Source organism: Calypte anna, chromosome 2, assembly GCF_003957555.1.
Source record: "Calypte anna isolate BGI_N300 chromosome 2, bCalAnn1_v1.p, whole genome shotgun sequence".
Classification (NCBI taxonomy): Eukaryota; Metazoa; Chordata; class Aves; order Apodiformes; family Trochilidae; genus Calypte; species Calypte anna.
Window position 1 is genome coordinate 35286376 of NC_044245.1, and position 27472 is coordinate 35313847.

Sequence of the window (27472 nt, forward strand, 5' to 3'; positions counted from 1 at the left end):
ATTTCTATTTCTGTGATCTTGGAGTCAGCTGGGAGGGGAAGGAGCAGGATGATTTCATGTGGAAAAGCAGAAATAACAGGTGTTTCAGTGCACTCACTTTCACAAAGCTCCTTGAAGTTTGTACAGAAGTCTTTGGCCTCTTCTACTATTACTCTGTGCTCCCCAAGTACACACTATCCTGATTCAGTGCTGGAAAGGGAGAACTTCTTTCCTTTTCACCTGTGCCTCTCAAAGAAAAAAATAGAAAGAGGAGAGTGCTACTATTCCTAGGTATGCAGCCCCACAGGACTCAACATAATGTGCAACATGTTTCTCTAACCAGCCACCACTAGCCAAGAGGCAAGTGTTATGTACCTCACCATATTAAATGTCCACCCCACCATTTGTAACAAGGGTAAAATTGATTGTTTCAGACTAGACCAGTGAATAAATTTTCTAACCAGCTGCACAGATGGAAATAGTCACTGTTGCACTGTACAAATTCTACTGTCATTACATGGACCTCACTGGGAAATGAAAAAAAGTGGGGAAAAAAAAGTTATAGGATCAGGATTAAACCAATTTTTTCCCTGCAGTCTTGCAGCTTGTTCCTCTTAGGTTCCTTTTCGATTGAAACCAAAAGGTGTCCAAAGTCTATTTCAGCATTAGCAATCCACATCAAATCTCATCTGGGATTACTTTGCATGAATAACAAAAGCTATTTTCAAGTGTGGAAGTATATGTGTGTGTGTATATGTATATATTAAAGTGAATGTTTCCATTTTTATTCTTCTAGGGCATTACCTATAGCACTCTTGGCTTTGTTTTGTGCTTCAAAGTTCAAACTAGTGACCATCTGGAAATAGGCTTAGAGTTCCCTGACTGCTGTAGAAGCAACTGGGGCAGATACCTGAGACTGAAAATTATTTAATCTGACAAGAGATCAAGAGGATGTTTTTCAGAATATGAAACCAAACTCACACCTTTAGACAGACAGGACAGAGTTCTAGAGCATGGATTTTTTTGTGCCCCTGCCCTGATGAGCAGAGGTGACACAGCCATTTGGTCACTTTCCACCATTCTGAGAGGCTGATATAGCCAGCATCCAGACCCAAGCAACACCAATTTCCCTGGACCACTTTATAATCAAGTAGGGCAATGAAAAAGCCAATTTGACTTTTCTACAAAAAAACAGGTTTCCCAGAGAAATCCATGGAAGTGGGGCCCACCTATGAGCCACTTGAAAACACCATCCCAAGGTCGCTGAGAACCTGCCATGTGATATAAGTTATTCATCAGCACCTTCGGTTTGCTACATGACAAAATGAGGGTACCTTGTTTCTCCAGCTGGCTAGGAGACTTCAGCAACTTCCTCACTCCGACAGAAACAAGAAAGGCTTCCTTAGGGCAAGGCCATAACGTTTCCTCCTGCAAACCGACCTGAAAGCAACACAGAAGAAAACATGAGTGGTTTCTTTTTGCACGTGTTTTCATAGCACAATCTGGGGCACGAGGATGAAAAACGAGGGCACCCAGGCAGCTCCAAGCACAGACCCTTCGAGAGGCTGCCAGGCAGGAGAGGATCAGCAGGTGGATGTCTTTTGGCAGGGAGATGGGGTAAGGGCATCTTTCCTCCCTGCCGCAGGGCAGCATTTTGGCTTCCATGTGGGCTTTTAAAAATAACCGGCTGTGCCGAGGCACCTGCTTGTGGGAGGGTGAGCCAGGCTGCAGCTGGACTTCACCCTCACACGAGAGTTGCCATGCTCCCCGTGTGTGCCCGGGCAGCCGCCAGACCCGGGACCGTCGAGGGGCGGCGGCACCCGGTGCTTCGGGGCTGCTGGCGCCAGGGTCCGGCCGGTGCTCACCTGCCCCCCGCGCTCCCTTGTCGCTCGGGGCGGTGTGTGCGTGTGTTAAATTAGTACTTAAAAAAAAAAATATATATTTTCCTCTCAAGACTGGGATGGCTTTTTCTCCTCTTAAGATCTTAATATTCCACACCCCCCCGGCTCCTTCCCCCCGCCCCCCAGCCAACACCCTGAGGGGAGGCGGGCGGCCGCCGTACCTGGCGCCCTCTGTCCGAGGAGGAGCCCGCCGCGCCGCCCCGGCCCCCACGGCACCAGGACCGGGACCGGGACCGGCCGCCGAGCAGGTGGGCTCAGAGAGAGAGCGCAGAGGGGTGGGGGGTGCTCGGTGCCTGCGTCCGTCCCGCTTCGCCGCTCCAGTCGGCCGGAGGCTCGGAGAGGGGGCGGGGGGGCCGAGGGCGAGGCGCCTGTCCGCATCTCTGGGTCAGGGGCTGCGTTGGACGAGGCGGTCCGAAGGCCCGAACTGCGGGGGCTGAGGCAACTCCGAGGACAAACTTGCTGAGGGGCTGCTGGTAACCCCCGCCCAGCTCCCCCACGTCCCTCCGGGCAGAGCCCGGCCCCGGTCAGCGGTCGGCAGGGCAGGGAGTGACCGGGATACCCGAGCCTTCGGGATGCGGTTACTCACAGCTGTGGAGGAAACGGGGCTGCATGTTAGGTAGAGGTTTTGCGTGGTGCTGCTCTTCTCTTTCGCCAAGTAAAGGCAAACGGGCTGTTTGCGGGCGGTGATGGATAGGGGAGAACTTTTTCTCTAGGTTTGTTTTGTTTTGTTTTGCTTTGTTTTGCTTTGCTTTGCTTTGTTTTTGCCCTTGAAGTAGATGTGCTGGAGTAGGTAAGCTGAGGAAAGGGGGGCTTAGTCAAAACTACCGTGTGCTGGAATGTTTTTGTAGCCATGGCAGGGGGAGTGCTGGAGAGAAAGAAGCTTCAAAGGTTTATTATTATTTAGTAATAATAATAATAATAAAGCTGTGCAAAAACAGGACTAAAATCTGATAAAGAGCGACAGGAGAAGGTGCCGGCAGAGGGTAGCAAGAGATGGTTTTGTTATTATTCTTAGGATACGCTTGGAGCTGGCACAGCCATTGCAGCGGTAAGTTCTGTGGCAGTCCGCGGCTCTGCCTGTGCAGGGAGGAGGCGGAGAGGAAGGGTGTGTTTGCCTTGTTCTAGAAGTCTGGGTTTTCTCAGAATAGGAAGGACACACTTGGCCAACAAGACTTTTTCTTTTTTTTCTTTTTTCCCTTTTTTATATATTTATATGAAAGTGCAGTATTACTAAGTGAGATTTCTGAAAAGTAGCAAAATCTGATTTAGAAGACCCTGAGATGCAAGATCAAGGTCGGTGATTTCAAGACAGAACGTTCTTTGTACAGTCTGGATTTATGGGCTATAAATTGCTAGTGCTTCTGTTGATCCAGGCAGTGTGATATTGCTGAAGTTGTGGTAACAGTGATACCTGTTATTGTGCACACTGCATGAACAGCGTTGTTGAACTGCTTCCTGATACAATCAGTATTGTGCCGGGGGAAGTTCAGATTGGATATTGGAAAGAATTTTTTCACGGAAAGGGTGATCAGACATTGGAACGGGCTGCCTGGGGAGGTGGTGGACTCTTCATCCCTGGAGACATTTAAAAAGCGACTCGATATGGCACTCAGTGCCATAGTCTAGTGACTGTGGCGGTAGTTGATCAAGGGTTGGACTCGATGATCTCTGAGGTCCCTTCCAACCCAGCCTATTCTGTGATTCTGTATTTTCAGCTTCTCCATCTATATATCCGTCACAAACTCCTGATAAATTGTTTAACGTCTTCTGTTTGCATATACATTGTTTAAAGACTTTAGCTGGCATCCTTTTTACTGAAAGACAAGCCTAGGGGAAACAAATACACCATTATTCTGTGGTGGCAGTCCAAGCTGGGGTGCTTGCTAGGTATGTGTGTGTGAGGATGGTTCCCCTTCACTGAGTGGACCCGTGACCCAAAACAGTGTCCCGGCTGGAACATAGAGGCGGTGCAGACAGTGCTGCCACCCCCAGGGCTCCTGAAGGATGTTGCTCAAGTCAAAAGATTAAGAGTCTGCTTTGCCTTCAGTTACCACCTTCCAGGTACAAGGTTACATCCAAGGAGCTCAGTGTGGAGCCCTTATAGGGGATTGAGTAAGTGTGTTTTGTTTCACTGATAGAAAGCTTTGGATGTTTCACTGTAGATGATGATGATGACCAAATGGGGGCTAGACTCATAACCAGGAAGAAATTATCTGGGAGTTGATGCATCTCCTGTAAAAGAGATCTGGGAGTTGATTCTTCTCCTGCTAAAGAGATTTTTTTGATCCTGGAAAGGAGTGGGTCTTAGCATCCAACATGCAGCCCCTCTTGATGTTTGGGTGACCTTGGTATTAAACACTTCTAAGTATTATCTACAATATCTTGTAAAGATCATGGCTCCAGTAGGTTAAGTGGCATACAGAATTCCACAGAAGTGCAAGTACCTGTACCAGTCTGTAGTATAAGTGTGAAACTTGATTTCAAAAAAATCAAGGATAAAAAGTCTATTAAATTCTATGAAGGAGTGTATAAATAATTTGATCAGCTTTGTATACAGACTTTGGCTGCATAGTGTCAGATGCAAAACTTAATTCATTAGGTACAATGTTCAAGACATCACTAGTTTGGATCTGTTCCCAAAAATGATTGAGATGCACTTGATTGAGATTCTGATTCTGTAATTGCACTGTCATGGAAAGAGCAACATATAGGTGTGTATTTTGAATCATAAAGTATAATGCAAAGCAATTCCATATTTTTTTTTTCTCTCTCTCCATCAGCTTCTCCAAAAGGAAATTTCTTTTACTTCACACATCAGGAAAGACTGTTCTGGGATTGTGTATAAAAATGACTACTAAATCTGAATTTGCAGAAAATATTTAGGTTTTTATTTTTAAACAGGTAATCAAAACCCAGCAGTGTTACGTGTCAGTAACCATGCCATTAAAGGCAGCAGTGTCTGTTGAATAACTTAACAGAGCATAGGTTGCTAATATTTTATACTTAAAAGGAATAGAGGGGGTTGGTTGATGAGGTCTGTATTTTGGGAAATCCAATGTTCTCTCAAAAGAAGACCTTGAAACGAAAACAATATCTTAGTCATAACAAATAGAAAAATGCTTCACATTTAAAGATCTAAAAGCTTTAAAATTTAATATAATTATTTACTCTTTTGCATATAAAATATTAACTTATCTAAAATATTAAATAACTTAATATTGACATTTAAAATACAATACTCTGAAGAGAAATAGAGGAGTGAGAGGATTTGTTTTAAATTTCTTTGTATGTTTGTTAGTGATAACTCACCTATAAGAATCACATTATTTTTTTCAGAAGAATCTGCTTCTATAGAAGCTATTCTTGTCTGTGCTCAGGGACTGGGAAAAGTTCTGTTCAGTTATTAAAAGGAGATGAGACTGGACCAGCTCAGCTCCCTTATGCTTGACTTCCTTAAGTTACTGATCCTGGATGTGTGTGAGAATTTCTGCACTATTATGTGTGTATTTTATGCCATTCATTTTTAAGGCTAATAAATGAGATCATAGAGGAAAAGCTGAAGCAGGTAGCTGCTTTGGGAAAATTATTCTAGGCTCTGTTGTGTCAGAATGAAAATCCATAGCTTATTTGAAGTATACTTAAAAGTAATATCTAAGTAAATATAATAATCAACTATAACATCCAGTAAAATCTTTAATCTAGAAGTCTTTGGTACTCACACTGAATTACTAGGGACTGCTGTGCAGCTTTTAGGTATAGCTTTCTGAAATGCCTTTGCCACTGTACTTACAGAACCTCCTCAAGTAGTCCATGCCCTTACAAAAATGAGTTACTTTCTTTGAAACACTGAAGCTTTCTGAAAATTTGCTTTAGTAGCAAAACCTTGATGGAACTTCACAGGTGCTTTTTCATCTGTGGTCATTCTGCCCAGGATGAATATTGATGTAAGCAGTGTTAGGTTTGCAAGCAGAAAAAATGTCCTTGGGGCTTCCAAATTAGAGAGAAAGAGACTGTATTTTTAGAAAAATCAATGTATTATTTTAAATATGAATACTTCAGTTTGACTTCTGGGTATCACGGAGTAGACTCAATTCAGTGTTACATCCATGCCAGTTGTAAAGCTGCCTTTGGATTGCTTTGAATGTGTAACAGCTAAGGAATTTTCAGAAGGTATGAAAAGTGTGTTTTCATGCCTTGGTAATTCATACATTAGATGAAATGGTTTTTCTTTAGATGATCAGAAATTCCCTTTTTTTCAAGTAAAATCATGCACGGGGAGCCTCGTTCTTCTTCGCATTGCCCGTGTGTCACCTTTCACCATCATTATGAATAGATAGGGAAAGGAAGAGAATGGTATCCTTTTTTAGTAGCCAGCCCAGGCAGAGGAGAGCAACAAACCAACTATTCTATAGCTACAGTGTAAATGATAATATCAAGTAAAAAGCAGAGGAAAATTGGAGCAAAGACTTCTACAAGCTAAAGTTCACTAAACATAAGAACAGAAAATTCAGCGTGAAAGCACTTGCTCATTCTTGACACTGCTCTAAACAAATGTTGAAGAAAACTCCCTCCTGTGTCTGCTTTGCAGCTTCTGTGTAATGGATATGCTGTATTCTTTGTTTACAGGGTTGGCAGTTGCTGTGTCTGTCTTGATAAATTAAAGCAATGGCTCAAAATAACAGTGCTTCTGCTTGATTCATAAGATAGGGGTAAAATCCTTCTTTCGAGATGAACGAAGTGCATGAATGGGTCTAGAGATAGTAACCCTTTTGTGTTATTCCCTTTCAGGAGCTATATGCAGGTCTGGAAATTACTGCTGTTTCATTTAACTTTTTGTAGTTACTGCATCATATTTTACTCTCTTCATTGTAAGAAAAAAAAGAAGACCATAAGGGATGTCTTAGGATCTTTTGTTCCTCCTTTGTATCCTCTTGTTTGAAAGGTATTATGTTATTGCTTCCCTAACTGGCATCACTCTTTGCAGTGAAAACTGTACAAGCTGAATGGATATGTAACAGACCTGGCAAGTTTGAGGCTTTTATCCCAGTCAGTTACACGTTTGTTGAAGGCAAGAAATAACATTGTACCTGCAGAAGACCTATAGATCTGCTGTGTTAGTTGAGTAGACACAGAAAGAGCAGAAAAGGCAAACCAGGGAAACAGGGCATTTGTTTAGTAGCTTATTTTCACAGGGAATGTTTGATTCTCTTGGGGATGCATGAATCACTGCAAAAAATATTTGTCAAATTCTGCCCCAGATTTGGAAAGTTGCTTCAGTGATCAAATGTGAGTGCAAACAAGTTAACACACATTAGTAATGTTACTTATGATATTGCAGATTGTATTTGCTTGAGTGTTTTACAGAATTATATCCTAAAGAACTCAATTCCACTGAAAACAAAAGAATGCTTAGCATAAAAATTTATAAGAGATGGATTAGACCCTAAATTAGTAAATTGACAGAGTAGGTGGAGACCATCTCTGTAGCATGCTGTATGAGTGAGAGATGTGGGGTTCAAAAGGGCATTCAGTGCAGAATGAAAGCCTTTTTTAGCCTTGAAATGACTAAGTAGGAAGGAAAACATGCAAAAGCAGATTGTACAAAATAGTCTTGGATCAAGTGATCATGAGTTTACATTGACTTAACAGTAGTGCTGTGTGGGGATACCTGAGCTTCCTCTGAACAAGCTGTACCAGGAGCTGCAAAGGCCAGTATGGCTGCAGGATGCAGATTCTGGAGTTGTTTTGCTGCTTTCCTCTGTCCAGACTGTTTTAGCCAGTTGTTTTTCTCCAGAATTTCACTCTTTTATCCAGTCCATGTGAGGCTCTGTACATGGGCACTAAGACTTACCAACTCAGGATATATCTCCTGGTACCTTTTAGAATCAGAGTTCCTTTTTTTTTTTCATGAGCCAAATCAGCCTAAAGAGACTGGATGTGGCACTCAGTGCCATGGTCTAGCAACCTCAACGGTGGTTCAAGGGTTGGACTTGGTGATCTCTTGAGGTCCCTTCCAACCCAGCCAATTCTATGGTTCTATGATTTTATGAATTCTGCATTTCCTTTGTTTTTCTCAGAACTAACAACTTGTGCTGAACCTCTAGTATCATCGTGCAGCACCATTTACTTTTGCACCATGTGCAGTCTTCTGATACTCCTATTTGCAATTTCCTTTCACTTGACTTGCATTTTAAAACAGTTATTTGTTGAGTTGTATATAACATTAAAAAAAAGCAAAAAACAAGCAAGCAAAAAAACATAACAACAACAAAAACCCAAACAAGATGCTGAATGCTGCCTTGCTTGAGTTTTCTATTTTGATGCTTGCTAATTAGCTGGAAAGTAAACCTTTCTTCCATTAGGGCAATTGTTTAAATAACTTTAGGTATTTCATTGGTGTAAACCATTGTCTGTAGAGGTATCCATTTCAAATATCTTTGTATTATATGAATGAAGGTAAATGATCATATACTTCTGTATGGTTATTAGAAATTGCATGCTTTCACTTAATGATTAAATATACTTCCCTGCAGAGACTGCAAACCTTGCAAGTGTCAGCTTGAAGTATCAGTTTGGTTCTACTAAGGGAACTCAAGTGCTGTTAACAGTGAAACTCCAAGGAGTATAAAAGCAAGCAGTTGTCTTCAGAATGTGGCAGTGACCTTGAACTTTACTGAGCTACACTTTATTTAGCTTAGAGCAATGATTAACTTTGCTAATGACCGTGTATTGAGTTCACCATTGTTTATACCTGGCAGTGAAATAAGCTATGTCTGTCTTTGTGTGGATGGTACAGTGTATTTAAAGGAAACCCTTTGTATAAATTGTTTCCTTTGCAAAGTTACTTCTTTGTGCAAATCCTAATTACTTCTAATTTACCCCATTTGTCTTTGGACTCTAACTTCAGGTTGACCCTACTGTAATTATAGTATGTTTCTTCTTCATATATGTCATTCTTTCCTCTTAAAAGAGGATGACAAATTCTCTTATTCTGCCCCCTCCCCCAGAGCAATTAGTCTCCTATGGCAGATACTCAGGGAGCAGAGGAAGCTACACCCTTGAATAGTTATGTATAGAAATGTGAAGTAATCTGTGTAGCTTGGCCTCCCAAGGGAGGTTTGTCAAGACATAGTACTTCGATTTCTAGCTTCAGCACCACAGGGAATGCAGCAGGAGAGGTCTGCTCACAGCACATATGGAAGCAAGACATCTTCAGATTCCTGTAATCTGTGCTAGGTTAGCCCTGGCCAATTTGTTGCCATGTTATCAGGCTCCTGACAGACCAAGAGTCATGCTGTTTCTTCAGGCAGAAAGGGGGTGCAGCCCTTAGCTGGATCAAGCCTTGTGGAAATAGTCCAAGCTGGGGAGAACTTGTGTTCCTTGGCTTAAATGCAGGCCACTATTATGTCCTGAGAGACAAATCCCACAGACCCTTTGTAGGCAAGTGCTGCTTAAGAGTGTTTTATTGGATACCAAATGAAGGAAGAACCCCCCAAGTTTGTGCATTTTGGTGTAAATGAAAAGAAGCCACCAAACCAGATTCTGCCTGTAGCTGTAATGATGTGAATGGTGACTGAGAGCAGGAATTTGTCTCCTAAGTTCTATACAATCCAGGTACCTTCTATTAGGAAATGGAGAAAGGCTACAATTTTATTAGTCAGGTGTAGGAATATACCTGTGGATGTCTTGAAATACATAAATGGATTTACACGTATAAGGTGGGTTTGTATAAGAGCATTTGCATGTCACATCAGCTGTAAAAGAAGGTTGTGATGTTTTCATGCTTCTGCTCTTAAATCTCTCAAACACTGAAGAGGCAGTCAAGTGTTTTGTGAAGAGGGTTGCTTTTGCAGAGGGAAGAGAGGCTATGAGGATACTTGGAGGATCTACCTTGATTCTTCCTTGTTCAGTTCTCCAAACACAAGGAAGTCATTCACACTGAGAACAGCAGAAAGAAATGTAGCATCTGATACTTAAAACTTACATTATTTGATTCTGTTATAATTAAAATCTGAACTGGTTCATTCCAAACAGAAGTTTTTTTCCAAGTGGTTTCTAGTCGTGTGGTAGTGACAGCAGAAAAGCTGATCTGTGTAAAGCATGTCTGCTCTTCTCTGTTTTTTCTCTGCCTCTCCACCTGTTGCAATGTCATCATAAGATCAGTGATATGCTTGTACCAGTGATTTCAGCCTTTTCTCAGTGACATTTGGCAGGAGCAAATGGGGGCACAGTTATTCTTACTGTCTACTTTGCAGAACATTATATTTGAGCAGATGCTTATCCTCCTGTGTGGTTTTGGAATTATTTTTCTGGCAGAATGTAAGGACTTAAAAGTTATAACTCAATGCAATGGAGCTAATGGAGAAATCATATTTGATCATATAAAAGCTGATCACAAGTTAAAAACAGTTCCTGGTCTGCTTTTCCTTCAGTTGTTAATCAATAAAATAAGACCTGTATGGTAGATAAGTTTTCCACTTAAGTATCTAGGCCAGCCTTCACTTTAAACCAAAAAATCTGTACATTTTCCCTGAAGCTGAATTACCAACCTCAGAGTGCACAGTTGGAATGATTGCAAATCCAGTAATAATGAATCAGTTCTTTTGCAGTCCTTTCTCCAAATTGATTAAAGGGGTTGTATTTTCAAGTTCAACTGTTATTGTATGAGTATACCCCATAGAGGCCTTGTAAAAGAAAACCAAAAAAGCTCAGCAAAATAAATGCTACTAGTTAAGAAATAATTTTGTGTGTAAATCTCTATTATGAGCATTTAAATAGTTGTGATTTTTTTTTCTCTGTCCTTTCCCCATCTAGACACTTTGAAGGCACAGCTGTTCCATGCCTTTTCTTTCCATGGTGGGGAAGGGTACTTCAGAACAGCCTTTGCAGACAGACCTGTGGTGGTTCTGCTGGGCATCAGTGTGGCAGGAGATGTGTCAGCTGTGCCCACATTGTGCCCACGTTGCTTCTTAGGGTGTCCTTGGGCTCCAAGCAGGACTTGGTCTTACGGTGAGCCCAGCACTTTGGGAAGCTTCCACATCCAAGCTTATGTACACTCGATGGCTGGGAAAGTGGGACATGTAGGTGTATTGGGTTTATGACGGGTGAATCCAGCACCTGAGAGCCATCCATGAAGAAGAAATGTTTGTATTTAGTCCATCTTGCCTGACATTTGAAAATGAAATCTGGATAAAGACTTCATTTGGGCTTCCAGATATTTCTACATTGAGGACTGCACTTGCTGTTCTTACTTAAACCCAGATGCTATTTAAGTAAGCACTGTGAGAAGCAGCAAGGAACAGTCTGTGACACTTGAAATTACCAGTCTCAGAATTACCCTTAGCAAGAAGACAAAAAAGGGCTATTTTTTTGAGATCAGAGAACAGTAATAATGTTCACTGACTGATGGGGAGACTTGTGGGAAGTAAAACAGCTCAAAAAGTATAATTAGTCCCTGTAAATGTATTTCTAATTTATAATTCTTCTATTTTACAAAGCTGATGCTGAGAAGTAGGAGAAAGTATTTTGCTTGATACAAGGTAGTCATCTACTGTGGAGTGGAAATAGGATAAATTAAGAAAAGGGAAAATTAGGCTGAGTGTCAAGCAATCTGAACTATGAGAGTGAAAGAGCTTCCCAAGAGAAATAATACAAGCCACACTATTTGGGACACCTAAAATTAGACTTCAGAAAGCACTAAAAAAAATACAACCTTGCTTTTGTGGTGAGGTGGACTAGAAAAGGCAAGGCTTGGGATTTTCCCTTTTTTGCAGTAAATTCTGTGATTGTTGGGTTTAATTCTGTTCTGTGATGTGTGCTCGGGGGAAGACTAATGTTACTTTCTGCCTAAAAAAATGAGGCTAAATGCTTCTTTCTTACACCTATTAACAACTTCTAAAAGTGTATCTTTTTATTTCTGTCCCTTAAGGATAGTTCAGACCCCTCTCTTCTGATTATAAATGTGTACATTTAGAGGAGAAAGGGTGCATGTGCCTTACAGGCCCTTCATGGCATTTCCTTCTTGTCTGGCTCTTAACAGCCACTTGAACTGATCAATGGGATACTCTTTATTTTGTTTTAACTGAGAATTTACTGAGCTTATCATGTGCAAATCCATAACCCTGGCATGTTCTGAAGTTATTGTCTGAAATTGCTAACCATATTTTAGCTAGCAATTTGAAGAGAGGGGGCAAGAAGCAAATGAAAAGCTGCCTTTAACTGAGGAATAGAGGCTTCCAAATATGTGTTGATACATTGAAAAACTTGCACTCTTTTACCTAATTCTATTGAAATAAAAGCTTCAAGTGAGATAGGTGCAGTGATATGAAAGAAGTTCTGATACCTAATCCTGCATGTTAAAATGTGGAGATCATGTAGTTATGACCAAATTTTAAGAGCCATTATTTTAAAAATTGTATGTTAGTTGGAAGATGCCTACTTTTAGCTGCATACAGCTAAAAGTCTTTGCTGTCTGTATCTGCTTGTGTTAATGATAGCTCTGCTTGTGTTAATGACAGCTCTCCTTCTTCCAAAGCCTGCTTGAGCAAATAAAACCCTTATGTGGAAAGGGTTTCTTCTTTGTGCAGGTATTAATTGTGATCACTGTTGAAGTACCACATTTAAAAGCCACATTAATTCGTCTTTGTGCACAAAAGCCCACCAAGATCAAAACATCAAACCTCTGAATTTGTGGTAAGAGAGAAGGGAAGGCTCATACACAGAAATTTCTGAAAGGTGGTTCAGTTTTAGAGGATTTGAAGCAGCATGGGAGGAAAGTTATAGAACTCCTACCGTGCTTTATCCCAGGGCTGTGTTACAGCCCCTGAAATGCATTCTTCTCCTCCATCTCTGGACCAGAAGATTCAGGACAGGGCAGTGGGATACATGAAGAGAACATTTGCCCTACACTGAATTTTGAGTTGTAGATGGCCACAGAGTTTCTGGTCCTGGCTGCATCACTTCAAGGAATGGGGGCTGGGATTGATGAGGGAAGCCTCTAGAAAAGTCAGCTTGTTACATTTCGGATTGTGACTTCTAAATACCAAGAGCCAATTCCCACTTCCTTTCTCCTGCTGGTGCACACCCCCAGTGTGCTTTCCCTCCTGCTGCCATGCACATGGTCTGCCACAGAAGTGTGGGTTGTGGTTTGGGTTTTGGGTTGTGGTTTTTTGGTTTTGTTTTTTTTTTTTTCTTTTGTATGTTTTGTTTTTTTTCTAAATTGACTAAAGGCATATTTCCCAATCCAAATCCTTAATGAAGACAAAAAGCCTGTATTGCAGGGTAGGAAGATACTAACCTGAAACATATTATTAGCAGGGAAGACTCATTCTCCTTATGTCTGTGTTTCTGAATGACTTAATTAAGAAAAAAAAGCTATCTTCTGGTAATAGCTTTTTTGCATAGGGCAACAATGAGGGTGGAATGGTGGAGATGCTGGCTTTCTTGGAAAGCTTTGCTAAGCCATTATTAAAGTAATTGTAATCAATTCTGCTACAGATCCAGAGTGCTTTGATATGCTAGAGCTTTGTATAGCAATCTCTCAAGAGAGAAAGCTAATGTTGTAGAGGCTCTGCATAGTTAATTTTTGATCAGTGTCCCATAAAGTATTTTAAAAGATGCAGCACAAAGGATATATTTTTATATTGTCTGGATACTATTCATGTACACTTGCTAGGAAGTGGATGGGACTGCATGTACCTTTTAATTTCATTACCTCTTCTAATCAATCCTTTTCTAAAAAAACAGCAAAGTAATTCCCTAGAGATTGTAACCTGCCTCATTTCTATCTGGTCCTGTTTCCTGAAGTTGTCCACACTGTCCTGTCTCATTTCTCCTGCTTACACAGGCGATTCTTAAATTACTTGAACAAAAAAGTTTCAGGCAGCTGGGAAAGAGGGGAGTGCCTGCTTTTAGAAAAAGAAGGGAGGGACAAGAGAAATACGGCTGAGGAATTGTGGTTCTTTCAATTTAACATCAGTTTCTAGAAAAACATTAAATAGAGTTAAATGTTTGTAGTGTTTGGAGGAGACAGCAAAACAAATTATGATCTACAAAGATGTATAATGAAAAATACATCAAATCAATGTAATTTCCTGATAGGAGAAAATCTTATGGAAAGGAAAGAAATAGAAGATATATTTTCTGTTATTGTAGGGCTTCATGGAATCATAGAATAGTTAAGGTAGGAAGAGACCTTAAAGATGAGCTACTTCTCGCCCCTTTGCCATAGTCAGGGACACCTCCCATTAAGCCAGATTGCTCTAAGCCCCATCCAACCTGGCCTTGGATGCTTCCAGGGATGGGGCAGCCACAGCTTCCTTGCATAATCTGTTTCTGTGTTTCACTACCCTCACAGTAAATAATTTATTCCTAATATATAATCTAAATCTACCCTCTTTCCATTTAAAACCAATACCCCTCAACCCATCACTACATGACATTGTCAAAAAATCCTTCTCCAGGTTTTCTGTAAGCCCTCTTTGGGTGCTGGAAGTACCAGACATGTTTGACATGACATCATGAAGAATCTCAGAAGATAGTAATGACATGATGGGCATAAAACTAGATGTAAAACTGTGTTTGGAGCACTTATGCAAGAGTCACTGTGAAATAAATGAAGTTGTCAAGTATGGGTTGCAAAGGGCTCTCTTTGGCTCTGCCTAGTACTTTTCATTTAGCATACTCCTGAAGAAGCTGTCAGCCCGCAGCTTCGACAGGGGCACTGTGTGCTGGGTTAGGAACTGGCTGGAGGGCCGGGCCCAGGGAGTGGTGCTGAATGGGGCTGCATCCATTTGGCAGCCGGTCACTAGTGGTGTCCCCCAGGGATCAGTGTTGGGCCAAGTTCTGTTCAATATCTTCACTGATGATTTAGATGAGGGGATTGAGTCCATCATCAGCAAATTCGCAGATGACACTAAGCTGGGGGGGAGTGTCGATCAGCTAGAAGGCAGGAGGGCTCTGCAGAGGGACCTGGACAGACTGGAGAGTTGGGCTGATTCCAATGGGATGAGGTTCAACAAGGCCAAGTGCCGGGTCCTGCACTTTGGCCACAACAACCCCATGCAGCGCTACAGGCTGGGGACAGAGTGGTTGGAGAGCAGCCAGGCAGAAAGGGACCTGGGAGTCTGGATTGACAGGAAGCTGAACATGAGCCAGCAGTGTGCCCAGGTGGCCAAGAAGGCCAATGGCATCCTGGCCTGTATCAGGAACAGCGTCGCCAGCAGGTCCAAGGAAGTGATTCTGCCCCTGCACTCAGCCCTGGTGAGGCCACACCTCGAGTAATGTCCAGTTCTGGGCCCCTCAGTTCAGGAAGGATATCAAGGTCCTGGAGTGGGTCCAAAGGAGGGCAACCAGGCTGGTGAAGGGACTCGAGCACAGACCCTATGAGGAGAGGCTGAGGGAGCTGGGGCTGTTCAATCTGGAGAAGAGGAGGCTCAGGGGAGACCTCATCGCTGTCTACAACTACCTGAAAGGAGGGTGTAGCCAGGTGGGGGTTGGTCTCCTTTGCCAGACGACTTTCAACAAGACAAGAGGGCACGGTCTTAAGTTGTGCCAGGGGAAGTTTAGGTTGGATATTAGAAAGAATTTCTTTACAGAGAGAGTGATCAGGCATTGGAATGGGCTGCCCAGGGAAGTAGTGGATTCTCCGTCCTTGGAGATATTTAAAAAGAGACTGGATGTGGCACTCAGTGCCATGGTCTGGTAACTGCAACGGTGGTTCAAGGGTTGGACTTGATGATCTCTGAGGTCCCTTCCAACCCAGCCAGTTCTATGATTCTATGATTTTCAGTCTTACTGATGAAATACAGGGGCTGCTTGTTAACTTCACAGATGGCTTCAGACTCGGAGGGAATGTAGTCATGGCAAGGGCTGAGTTAGAGCTGAAAATCCGTAAGTGGTGCACTGTTATTCTGCAGGAGATTTACAAAAAAAAAAAGGATATAGTATTTGTTGGAAGATAAATGTGTTTTTACTAAAGAATTGCTAAAAGTTAAGATTTTAAAAATGCTAGGAAAAACATGTGTGTCTAATACTTGAAATGCCTGGTTCTTATATGCTGTCATTTGGTAACAGAAGGCTTAACCTGTAGAATTATTTATTTGTTTATTATTCTATCATGTCTTTTTTTTTTTCTTTCTTTCTTTTTTTCTTTCTTTTTAACACGGGAGTAAGTCCAGTGAACCTTATAAGGTTGTCTATTCTGTCTTTAGGGCAGGAAACCTCTGGCTTTAAGTCAATGAAGTTTTTGTCCCAGCAGGAGTGTCTCCCTGTGGCTGACTGGGATTTGTTCTCTGCAGAATTGCATTTTAGGGCTGTGGGCTAGAGTAAGGCAAGGCGTTACAGTTCAAGCTGGCCAGGCTGGCATCTATGCCTTTGGAGGCTGGCATCTATGCCTTTGGTATTCATGGCACTTGTCCAGATCTGTGAGCTTGCTCTTTAGATGAATGTTGTCATCAGATAACTATAACGAGGCTATTCGTACTGTAGTTTTGGAAGCAGTGTAGTATAAAAACCTTCAGTCTGCCGAGAGCCTGAAATTCAGCTGATCTTCATCTTACAGTGTATAAATACGTTCCTCTTTTTCTAATTTTTTTTTTTTTTTTTTTAATTTTCCTGCTTTTCTTTCTCTTCCCTTCTTCCCCCTCAAGGACACAGACTCTGTCTGTATTTTTCATAACAGCGTGAAGCTTGAAATCTTATCGGATGCCTGTGCCACCGCCGCCACCACCGCCTCCTCCTCCACCACCTCCACCACCTTCTGGAGGGCCCCCTCCACCACCACCTCTGGTAAGATTGACTTTTCATCTCTACTAGCAAAAACTTAGCTATAGCAGCCGGGTCAGGGCACCCAGAATTTTGGCATGGGAATTCATAGCAAATACCTGGGGCAGATGCTTGTTTTGCTGCCTTTTGTTCCTCTCTTGATCGGAGCAGTGGTGTTCAAAGAGGGATGCATGAGATAATCCATTGGAGTGCAGGAAGAAAATGTTGGAATTTAAGTCCCACGTATATATGGTAAATAAATAAACAAATAAACAAAACGTTATTGGGGTGCATCCTTAATTTTTTTTTTTGCTCCTAGGGGTGTGGGATCAAAATTTTGGAGACAAATGCATTAGAGGGTGTGTGGTGAGAATTTAGTGCTCATGTGTTCTTCACCAGCTGCTGGTAACTCATTTTTGTATTGGCAATCTGCAGATAGTAAGGGTTAATTTCTTCATCCTCTTTCTTACAGCTTCTAGTAAGTCTCACAGTGTTTAGCTGTAGGTGTTGCTCTCTCTAGTACACACTGTTTTCCTGGGGATACAGCCCAATATGCTTTTATGCATGTGCAGGAATGATCACGGCTTGTAACAGACTCTGCATCTCATGAGGTAGAACATGTGCCCTGCCAGCATGTTTGCAATAAGAGGAGAAAGTTCTGAGTAGAGCTTCAGATTATTACATTTTGTACTGATTATAAAACATATTTTAATTCATTCCGTGTATTCTGCAATCGTTTGTTTGTAGCCTCTGGCATGGTTGTATTCAAGACATAAAATCTCTCCTGACTTTTTTTCCGGCACTATTTGCCACTGCTGGACTTACTTGCAGTGTAGGTTAGTCCCTGTAGCAAAACAGTATGAGGTACTTCAAATGTACTTTAAACTTCTGTTATTTTATTTTAAGAACTTTATTTCTCCCTTGCATTCTTTGGCATCACTGCCTGTTTTGTTCCCATGAAGGTCTGCTGAATTGATAACATGTTATGCTATCTTCTCCCAGAAAGAGGTTTCCTTGCATTTTTCTCTCTGCTATTTGAAGGCTGAAGCATTTTGTAAATCTCTCTGTGAATTGTGGAGGTGGGGAGTAGGAAGATAAAGGCAGCACATGGAATGAGCCTGATTTCTTTATCATTCTGTTTTCACTTTTGGTGCTATGGGCAGTGTTTGCAATTAACAGTTCTTCTGGGTTTGTATACAACCTACAATTAAGTATTGGAATTAGTGGGCTGAATTTTGTGAGCAATGTAATACCCACAACTGCAATTAAAATCAACAGAAGCTGCAACTGTTCTTATCCTAATAAATTTAGCCCAGTATCTAGAGACATTTTTAGACTTTTAACATATGCCAATTATAAAAGTCTTGGGAAAGCTAAGAGCACCCCTAAGGACCAGTATGAACAAGCTTGTGGCTTTGTTTCTCCTCCTTTTCCGATTACTTAAACCACTACTATGATTGGGTTTTGATACAAGAAAGCTTTTACTGTATTTCTATATTCTGGTTCGATCATTCTATTTCAAGTGTGATCTTCTGTTCAGAAGACATGTAGAATTTAGGGTCAGTTTTCTTTTGGTGATATGATACAAACAAAATATATTTCTCATTAATGTCTGATACCAAAGCCTTCCAAGTCTTAACACTGCAAAGAACACATGAAGCAATACTCAACTCAATACAAAACATTATTTTCTGTAACAGCAAAAGGTTTTTTCCCTGTCAAAACTGAATTGGAGAGGGCTAACTTTGACAAGATCTGTAGTCTGCCTGGTCAGTTCAGCAAAACCCCAGCATGAGAAAGAGTCAGCTCTCCAATTAGTGCCAAGTTGCAGAGTGAAATCTTTTAATTGAGGAATCCATGAAAACTTGCTACTCACTTTTTTTCTAGAACTTGGCATCTATCTTTTACAGCTGCTCAACTGCCCAGCTGTTGTTACAGCTGCTAAATATACAGTTTGAGGATGGGAGAAGGCATATAGTTTTAAAGAAAACCTTCAGAACAAATAAGTTTTATTTGGCAAACACCTGGAAATGTTCCAAAATAAACAGCACTGTGATTTTTATTATACTGATACAATAAAACAAATTGCATATGAGCTAATAAAAGTTAAGTTTTAGTTGTGGTACTGATATGTGAGGGATCTACCAGTTTAACTTGATTTAGGTGAAAAGAGAAATGTCTGTGTGTAGATTGAGGTATTAGAATGAATAACATTAATGCACAGGTACCAGGCTTGTCATGTTTTTCTGATATATGGATATGGACATATCGATAATAGCTGTACTTTCCTTTTGCTTTCCTTAGCAAGAGATTTTTAGCAGAAATTTTCACTACACTACCCTTTTTTCTGCACACTTTCTTAGTGAGTACTGTGATCTTGCAATTGTTACTTCATTGAAATCCCAACCCTGTAGACACTTGACTTTCTTGTGCTATTAATTCTCTTAAGGCAGAAGTCTGACAGATTTTTTCCTATTATTTTCAGAGATCTCGGACTTGCAGATATTCTGTGAGCATTTGTACTGAATTCTCCTCCCAAAAGCTGTTGCAAGGCAACACTAAAGTGACTTGGAGATGGTATTTAAGACATGCTATGAACCACCTGTGCTCAACAGCTGAAAAGCTACTGGCTGTTAGAGTGTACTTAAAGCAAAGCTGATTTTTCAGGAGGGAATGGTAGGGTATGTGCAATAGCAGATGTAGGTGGCTGAGTCAAAATGTAAATATAGCTAATTGGATTAATTGAGCATGTCTTCAAATGCCTGCCTTCTGGGGGGTATAGATTAAGATGAGAGGGATAAGTAGGCAGAATAAAACTGAGCCCCGAAGTATTTTTTGGCACTGCCTTACAGAACTCAGATGTTTTCTCTTTCCCCTCCTCTCTAATAAGAGTAAGTTAGAAAGAAAAAAATTAAGATGTCTGTCCTAAAGCACTTCCAATTTTATAGTCATATGTGCATAACATCGAGTAGGTTTTTTCCCTTTTTTTTTTTTTTTTTTTTTTAAATCTTCCTGTTCCTGAAAACTTATTTTTATTCCTCCCTCTATTTCTTTTATCCCTTTTGCCTTTTAGTTTGGCATATGAGGCATTCAGGTTTGTTTTGGTTTGTTGTGTTTCCCAGAGTAGATAGATACTACCACTGAGACTGATTAAAAATGTTTCCTGCTTCATCTCCCAAGAGAGGATTAAGAGAGAATTTTCCTTTGATAGAACAACGTTTACTTTTTATGTGCAGTGGATGCTGCTCACTGGTGTGCAGCCTATGTCTGTGCATTTGAATTCCTAATGTTCTGATCCGTTATTGTCTACTAAAACGTTCATATTGAGGGAAGTGTGCACATGTAGCAGCCCTGCTGGGTTGAGCATTAGGATTATTGGAAGATACTTGTTTAATGATTCATATGCTTGAGAAGCTTAAGAAAATACTTCTATTCTCTTTAGAATTGGCATTATTAAAGTTGTATCATAGAAACTCAGGACCCAAAAAATCACAACGTGTCAAATAATTAAAGCTAGAAAAGTAGCACTAGGAGTTTATTTGCCCTGCAGCCATACTGAAAACTAAGAGAGCAGAAGAAAGAAATGTGCCTAGTCTGGTGAGAGAAATGTGAAATTTGAAATAATGGTGAGCATTGGACTGCTATGTAGATTAACTTAATGATTACTGTGTTCTTATTTGGTTTAAAAAAAAAGAAAAGAAAAGAGAAGATAATTTTTGTTGCAGCTAAACATGTCAGTGTTTACCAAGTTTTTTATTTTGACCTTATTTTCTATGATTGTAATAAAAAACTCAGAAGAGCATTCCTTCATGGTATAGTGCCATGATAAATTAATAATTTACACAGAGGTAGGATTTCCAATGTTAAGGAAAACATCAGCTGATAGTTTTCCTCTGGAAAATGTTTTTGTGGGTTTTTTTCTCTCCTTCATGCAGCTGTCAGAGTGCAAACCTTGTTGAGCTGTTTTCCTCAACCTTCCCAAGAAATTCAGAGTGCTACAGTGCATACCTGAAGTTGTGTGAGAGCCAGTTTTGCTTCTATGACATTTAGTAAAAGAGTAAAAACAGTGTATGTAAACCAGCTTGGCTGAAGATAATTATGATTTGTGGTGTTCTGATTTGGTCTTACCAAATATAATATGAGAAAGAGAATGTGTGCATGTAATTATGTGTCTGTATAAATGTGTGTGTATGCCTCCTAATTATTTTTTGTAAGAAAGAAGATAATTCCTCAAGCTTTCATCCAGACCCCTAGGCATGCAAGTATAACACTGCAAGCTGAGCTGATTCATGCATAGTGCAAATTACAAAATATTTAAGAATGTGTTTATTAAAATCTTACGTGAGCAGTGAGGAAGATGAGATTCAGTACTTCTCCATGAAATCTCTAGGTCAAGAGATACTAAATTATAATAAAACATAGCACAGCAACAAGAATGCTTGGCAATCTTGCTGATGTCTGGCCATCACACAGGCTGTAGTTAAATACATGGGGAAAGTGCAGCTGATGTTTTTGAGAATGCTCTGTTCCAGCTAAAATAAAGGAAATGATTTAAAGTGCTTTAATAGTGTAACACATCTCACACCAGTCTGCTTTCATAAAGTGAGAGGCAATTGTGCAGAAAAAAAAATTCTGCTTTATTTTACTTAATTGTCAGATAGTGGGAAATGTAGGATTGCAGAGCTGTGGCATCTGTGCTGCCTCTGTAGCCATCTACTTTTGTAGTCAACCCATACAGTAAGGATAAGTGGGAGCTATGAAAGCTGGGGAAGGTGTAAAGAAAACATGAACACGAGGTTGGCATTGCTACATGTGTTTTACCTGGACAGGTACAGGAGTATGTACTGCATGTATTCATATGTGCTCGTCTTCTCCAGTTCCTTATTTGATCTCTCTTTGGCCACCATTTTTAATGTAGACAGGTGGCAAGTTCTGGTTTTCAGGTTTCTTTATGCTGTTGTGTGTTGTACATTTTGTCTGAATGGAATGGGAAGCATTTAAATGTCTTTTTCTTATTCTTGCTGACTGTTTTTCATCTGGATATTTTGCCTTATAAAAGTATCAAAATTACAGCCCGTTGCTGAGTACCACCTATAAATTACCAAACTCAGGTACTAGATGCAGCCTAGTTACAGAGAGTTCATAGGTTAATTTACCATTCTAATCACAAGGTAATATTGCCCTGAAAAAACAGTACCCCATCTGTAGTGTATGCAGTGGCTATGTATTAAATTCCATCTGTCAATTAATATTACAGTCATAGCCTTTTAATTAAAAAAACCTCACAGAATTACAGCAATGCTTGAGTTGAACCTCCCTGTGTTGCTGGAAAGCAACATAACAAGAAATGTTGGTTTCTTACTGTTCTTCTGCCCTGGGCAGATCATAATTTTCACAGATGCTCGAAGGCATTTTAGAACAATCAGTAGGAACACAGGTAGCAGGGAAGGACAAATGGACAGAGTGAGACTGCATTGTGATGCATTTAGGTTGTCACAAGTTGAATATTTTATCACTACTCCTAATAGCTCTTGACACTCCAAGGACCCTGCTATAGTAGAGAGAATGAGCACAGATAGTGTCACCAGCTCCCACTGTAGCGTTTTCAGGTTGGTGTTTTCTTTGCAATGCCAGGGCCTAGAAGAATTTTCACTGATGTTTACATTGATGCAGAGGAAATCTTGGGAATTCGAATAATAAAAAAAAAACCCTTAGAAATTAGAGGTGAAGTTCAAAATTATTTTTTAAAGCCAGTCTCAGAGTATTTTTGGTATCTGACTTGTGATTTTCTGAGCTGCTGGGGAACACTTTTAAAATAGTTTTGATTTTATGCTGCTGCTATTTTGGTGACTTCTGTTACTGCCTATTTTCTTTTGGTGAAAGAACAGCTAGAATTTATATTTAAAATGTGGATGTCAGAAAGTTAAATACCAACAAAAATGCTTGGTGGGTCAGCAGGTATAAATCGTCATATTGATTCTCTTGCATTTTTGTATTCAGGTACAGAAATTTAGCAACCCATCCTGGAAAACTTCAAGTACACCCTGGTTAATAAGCCCAGTGCTTCATTTGTAACAGCAGTAATTGCACCTTTAAGGGTACGAGACTTTACATTGTCTGCTGGAGTAGTGCTAGCATAAGATTAAGAGGGTTTTACTGGGTGGCATTGATTGGTGGTGGTGTTTAAAAAGAGCACTGGAATATAAATTTAGAAGAGAGTAACTCCTACTTAAACGTTTCTTTTTCCTTTCCTTTCCTTTCCTTTCCTCCTTTCCTTTCCTTTCCTTTCCTTTCCTTTCCTTCCTTTCCTTTCCTTTCCTTTCCTTTCCTTTCCTTTCCTTTCCTTTCCTTCCTTTCCTTTTTCCTTTCCTTTTCCTTTCCTTTTTCCTTTCCTTTTTCCTTTCCTTTTTCCTTTCCTTTTCCTTTCCTTTTTCCTTTCCTTTTTTCCTTTCCTTTTTCCTTTCCTTTTTCCTTTCCTTTTTCCTTTCCTTTTTCCTTTCCTTTTTCCTTTCCTTTTTCCTTTCCTTTTCCTTTCCTTTTCCTTTCCTTTCCTTTCCTTTCATTTCCTTTTTTTCTTTTCTTTTTTTTTCTTTTTCTTTTTTTTTTCATCTTTTGTTCCATGCTGTTGTGTCTGCTGCTGCACTTCAAGCAGGTGGGTGCTAGAGCAGAGCAGGCTCTGGGCTCTGCAAGCACTGAAACACCTCATTATTTGGGACTAATGCCAGGACTAGGCGGTGGCTAAAACACTGGGAAGAGATCTGTAACAACTTTTGCACAGCCCTTCCCTTGCTAGAAGTTGAGGGACGAGGCCAGTGTGGACACAGCCTATCTCAGTACACACATTGCACGATGACCTTTTCAACCCAGCAAGTTCCGACTACAGACCTCTGTGCGATGGAGGCTGAGATCATGGTTAATCATTAGTGAGCTGGGTGTAGGTGGAATTGTGAAATGCTGGGCCTGTCATTCTCTTGAAACAATGACTTCATTAGCTGCCAAGAAGCTATTTGGCAGGTCCCCTTATGTGAAGTCCCTCAGGAAAAATGTTGGCTGGAGAATGACCCCCCCTCGCATGGGAAGTGTTGGAGGCTCAGCTTGCTAGAAGGCTGTGAGAGATTGCTGTATTGACCCAGGCAGACCAAGTGCCAAGAACTAATTAGTTTCCTCCTATGCTACACAGAAGAAATACAAGAAGTGGCTCTGATCTTGTGATTGACTGTGCAGGTGGAGTCTTGTGCCACGGTGAGGTTTCCCATAATTAAGAAGCTTTAAATCAGAGTTGTGAATAGACAAACCAAACCTCCCACATACCAGATCTTTCATTCTTTATAAAGGAACATTTAAAATCCTTAAAATAAATTTTAAAAAGTCACATGCTTTGCTGTTGAGACTTTATTTTTCCTTAACTTGGAAGGGGAAATTTTTTGCATTTGACAGTGCATGAGTGAAACCACACATGCTGCATATTTAAAGTAAACGCAAGGAAGATGTTAATGTTTTTCTCTGTTCTACTGTATTGCTTGTGACCTGCCAGGAACCAGGTTTATTTTATTATTATAATAAACTCTTCTTTTTTGTAGCAATTGCATTTCTCAGAACGTTCCTAGGGAAGACTACAGCTGCCTACTTGAGAATTCTTTGTAAAAGCAATGTTCTTGCCTGCTGGGCAAACTGCTGCTTCTGGAAATTTAAAATCATGAATTCCTAACATGATTCTAATCTAGTAATAGTGGACTGATCTTGGGAAAACAAGTTCCTCTGGCATTTCACGTGCTGGGCTACAAATGCATAGATGACATTTATTATCTGTGTTATGTCAAGGAAGACATACTGGTAGCTTACACTGAGATTTCTGGTCATCTTCCATATTGTACTTTACCCCAAAACAACCTCATTCTTTTAATGTGGCATTGTAGTTTGTTTGAATGTTCTGACATCTTACTGTAAATTGTTTGGGTTTTTTTCTTGTCAGTTCTGCTTTTGTAGTCTTTTAAGAGTTTAATTCATGTAAATACATTTAACCTGACAGGATTCCTTACAGGAATCTCCTTATGGAATACTTGTGGTCAGCAGCTTGGAGTTAAGTGGAAGGATGTTAGGGAGCAAGGTGCTCCCTAGCAGGTCTCCTCTGTTCTTAATCCACTTTTCTTTTAATCAGCAGTGTTCCCAGAGGAGTACTTTAGCAGAATGTTGCCCCTCACAGCCCCATGGTCTATGTCTGTGCAGTTCAAGACTTGTGAGCACAATACCTTGTGCCTGTCTTTCCTTCAAGGGAGGAGGAGCTTTGTGGCTGGGTGGCAACCCAGTCATCATCTCTCCCTCCATGCTCCCCTACTTGGAGAGCCTTGCTATGCCATATGGGTGGTGAGAACACTCATCATCCTTCCTTGTATGATTTACCAACCCCAAACAAGCTGTGTTTTCCTCTCGATATTCTTAGCCATCTCTGGCATGACGCACACACAGAATTACACAGCTTAGCTTCCCCTTTATTGGCCTCTCTCATGAAAAATACGTATTTGCCTACACCAGATTGCCAGTTATAGGAATAATATTTGGGTCCTCTTGTTATATTTCTAGTTGCTCAGGGTCTGACTTAGTGTTTTGCATGTCCTTGAATTAAGGTTTAAATGTTTCAGTTGTATCTCCTGGTTGATAACACCATTTCTTAGACCAGACTTGGCACTCTCATGTTCATGACTGTGTTATCTATGTAGCTATTGCTGGTTTTTCCCTTTCTGCTGGTTTTAATTGTCCATTGCTATATTTGTAGATTTGCCTTTGCATTTCTCAATTTAAGTTTGGTTTCTGAATCATCACAGAAAATTAAGGGTTGGAAGGGACCTCAAAAGGTCAAGTCCAACCCCCCTGCCAGAGCAGGGTCACCTACAGGTCACATAGCAATGCATCCAGACAGGTTTTGAATGTCTCCAGAGAAAGGAACTCCTTCCAGTCATGTCAGACTGGATGCCAGAGAAAGCCAGAACTGGCCTAGGAACTCTTACTTTCATGAACATGTGTCTCTGTGATCAGACATCCCTTATCTTACTGCTTTCTGTTCATCTTTATCTTGCTGCAGTGTCTCTCCCCTTCCTTCAAAGCCAAACCTGAGGTATTTCATGCTGCAATGGTGAAGATCCCTTGCCTCAGCCAATGTCTGTATAGGTTTGGCTGAGCATGGCATAAAAGATGATTAAAAAGCAAAAGTTTAATAAGGATTTTCCTCGAATTCTGCTTTTACTGAAATATACACCCTATATTCCTTCTGCCAGTATCTTGGGCTTTTTTGTTTGGTTGGTATGGTTTGGGGTTTTTTTGGGGGGTGTTGTTTGGTCAGTTTTTTGCTGGTTGGTTTTGTTTTGGGTTGGTTGATTATTTTTTTTTGGGGTGTGGGGGGTTTTTTGGTTGGTTGGCTGGTTGTTTTTTGCGGGGGGCAGAAATTTGACATGGGAGAGGAAGGGTGATTGACACCAGATTCACAGAAATAAACAAAACTGTTGGTCAAAGAGAGAGTCCTCTTTCTGCCCATAATAAAATGCTGCACATCACTTCAATAGATTTTTAATTTTATCAGTACTTGTCTCACCAAATAGATTGTTAAGGATAAGCTAAATGTATTTTTACTTCCTTTTTGGTTTATTTTTTTATCTAGTTCAGATAAATAAATAAATTTTCTACCAAGCTGCATTTTCAATATTTCCTACAAAAACTGACCAGAAAAGGGAATCTACTGTGATTATGTAATTATATAATTAATTACATGGTAGAGTTATAAATACTCAATGCTATAAGTTCTCTGAAATAAAGTATAATGCCTTTGGATGGGATTCTGCTTTATTTTATCTTACTTGTGGATCCTTACAGAGCAGGAGTACTGCATCCTCTTTTCCCATCAACTGATGGGTTTATTCCGAAGCAAAGGCCCACAACAGCCTGGCTACTGGCATTCTCCAGACAGCTGGAGGTACATTTTTGCCATAATTGTCATGTTTATGAAGACCTACACTACTCTGAAGGATTCTGCAAATTCAGTAAAGAGCTTATTTAAAAATCAGAGTAAATAGAACCCATTTATGGGACAATGTATGCATCCACTGTGACCTGAACTACCTGCTCTGTCCTTTTCTGTGTGCAAGGGTGCTCTTTAAAATCTGAAAGATAATGAGTAGTTCCCTATAATTACTGCTACTATGAACTTTTACAAATGCCTTGTGCTTTCTGCATCTACTTCATTGTAGTATCTGAGCATGTACACCTCTTAAATATTTTAAGTATCATAGGAGCCCAGAGGGTAGGTCACTGTTCCCATCTGTCTTGCAAGATGTAATGTGACTTTCCCAAGGTGATGGAAGTATTGCAGCAGTAATGTACCCAGAAACAGAGCTCATTAGCATGGATTTCAGTCCATTGTCTTTAAAAAAGTCTCCTCTCTGGTCTTAATTGTCTGATAGAACACAGCTTCAGGTATTAAGATTGTGATTATTCAAGGCCAAACCTAGTGTGCCCCATATATACAGTGTAGCCAGAGGTGTTCCCTCAACAAAATGAAAACTGGAAGAAATTGTTTCAAACCAGTGGCTACTTCCCACCTGGAAAGTGTGTTGCGTGCCAGCAAGTAGCTCCATGTAGGGCTCAATGCGTTGTGCGTCATAAAAAGTGCTTTTGCCAGAGAGGATCCATCCTTGATGTGGAAACCAAGCAATCAATAATTACTGCCATCTGCAGGCCTTTGCTTCAGGGAATGCTCACTCTGGCTGTTTCCAGGCTTGATGCTTTCTGATCAGAGCTTGTCTGGCTGTGTAACACATTAATTCACCAAATGCCTGTCT

The 27472-nt window shown here is 40.6% G+C and overlaps 1 protein-coding gene across 2 annotated transcripts in view; it reads left to right on the forward strand.

Moving 5' to 3' along the window:
* Positions 1 to 2054: 2054 nt before the first annotated feature.
* WIPF3 (WAS/WASL interacting protein family member 3) overlaps positions 2055 to 27472 on the forward strand; it is a 38109-nt gene continuing 12691 nt past the window's right edge. The window contains exons 1-2 of one of the 2 annotated variants that reach the window (XM_030445331.1): positions 2055 to 2128; positions 16529 to 16667. In XM_030445331.1, coding sequence (XP_030301191.1) covers positions 16584 to 16667 — 84 coding nt within the window. In that variant the 5' untranslated portion in view covers positions 2055 to 2128; positions 16529 to 16583. Of the gene's footprint in view, positions 2129 to 2433; positions 2497 to 16528; positions 16668 to 27472 lie in introns of those variants that run through there. The other variant, XM_030445332.1, reaches the window with a different exon arrangement.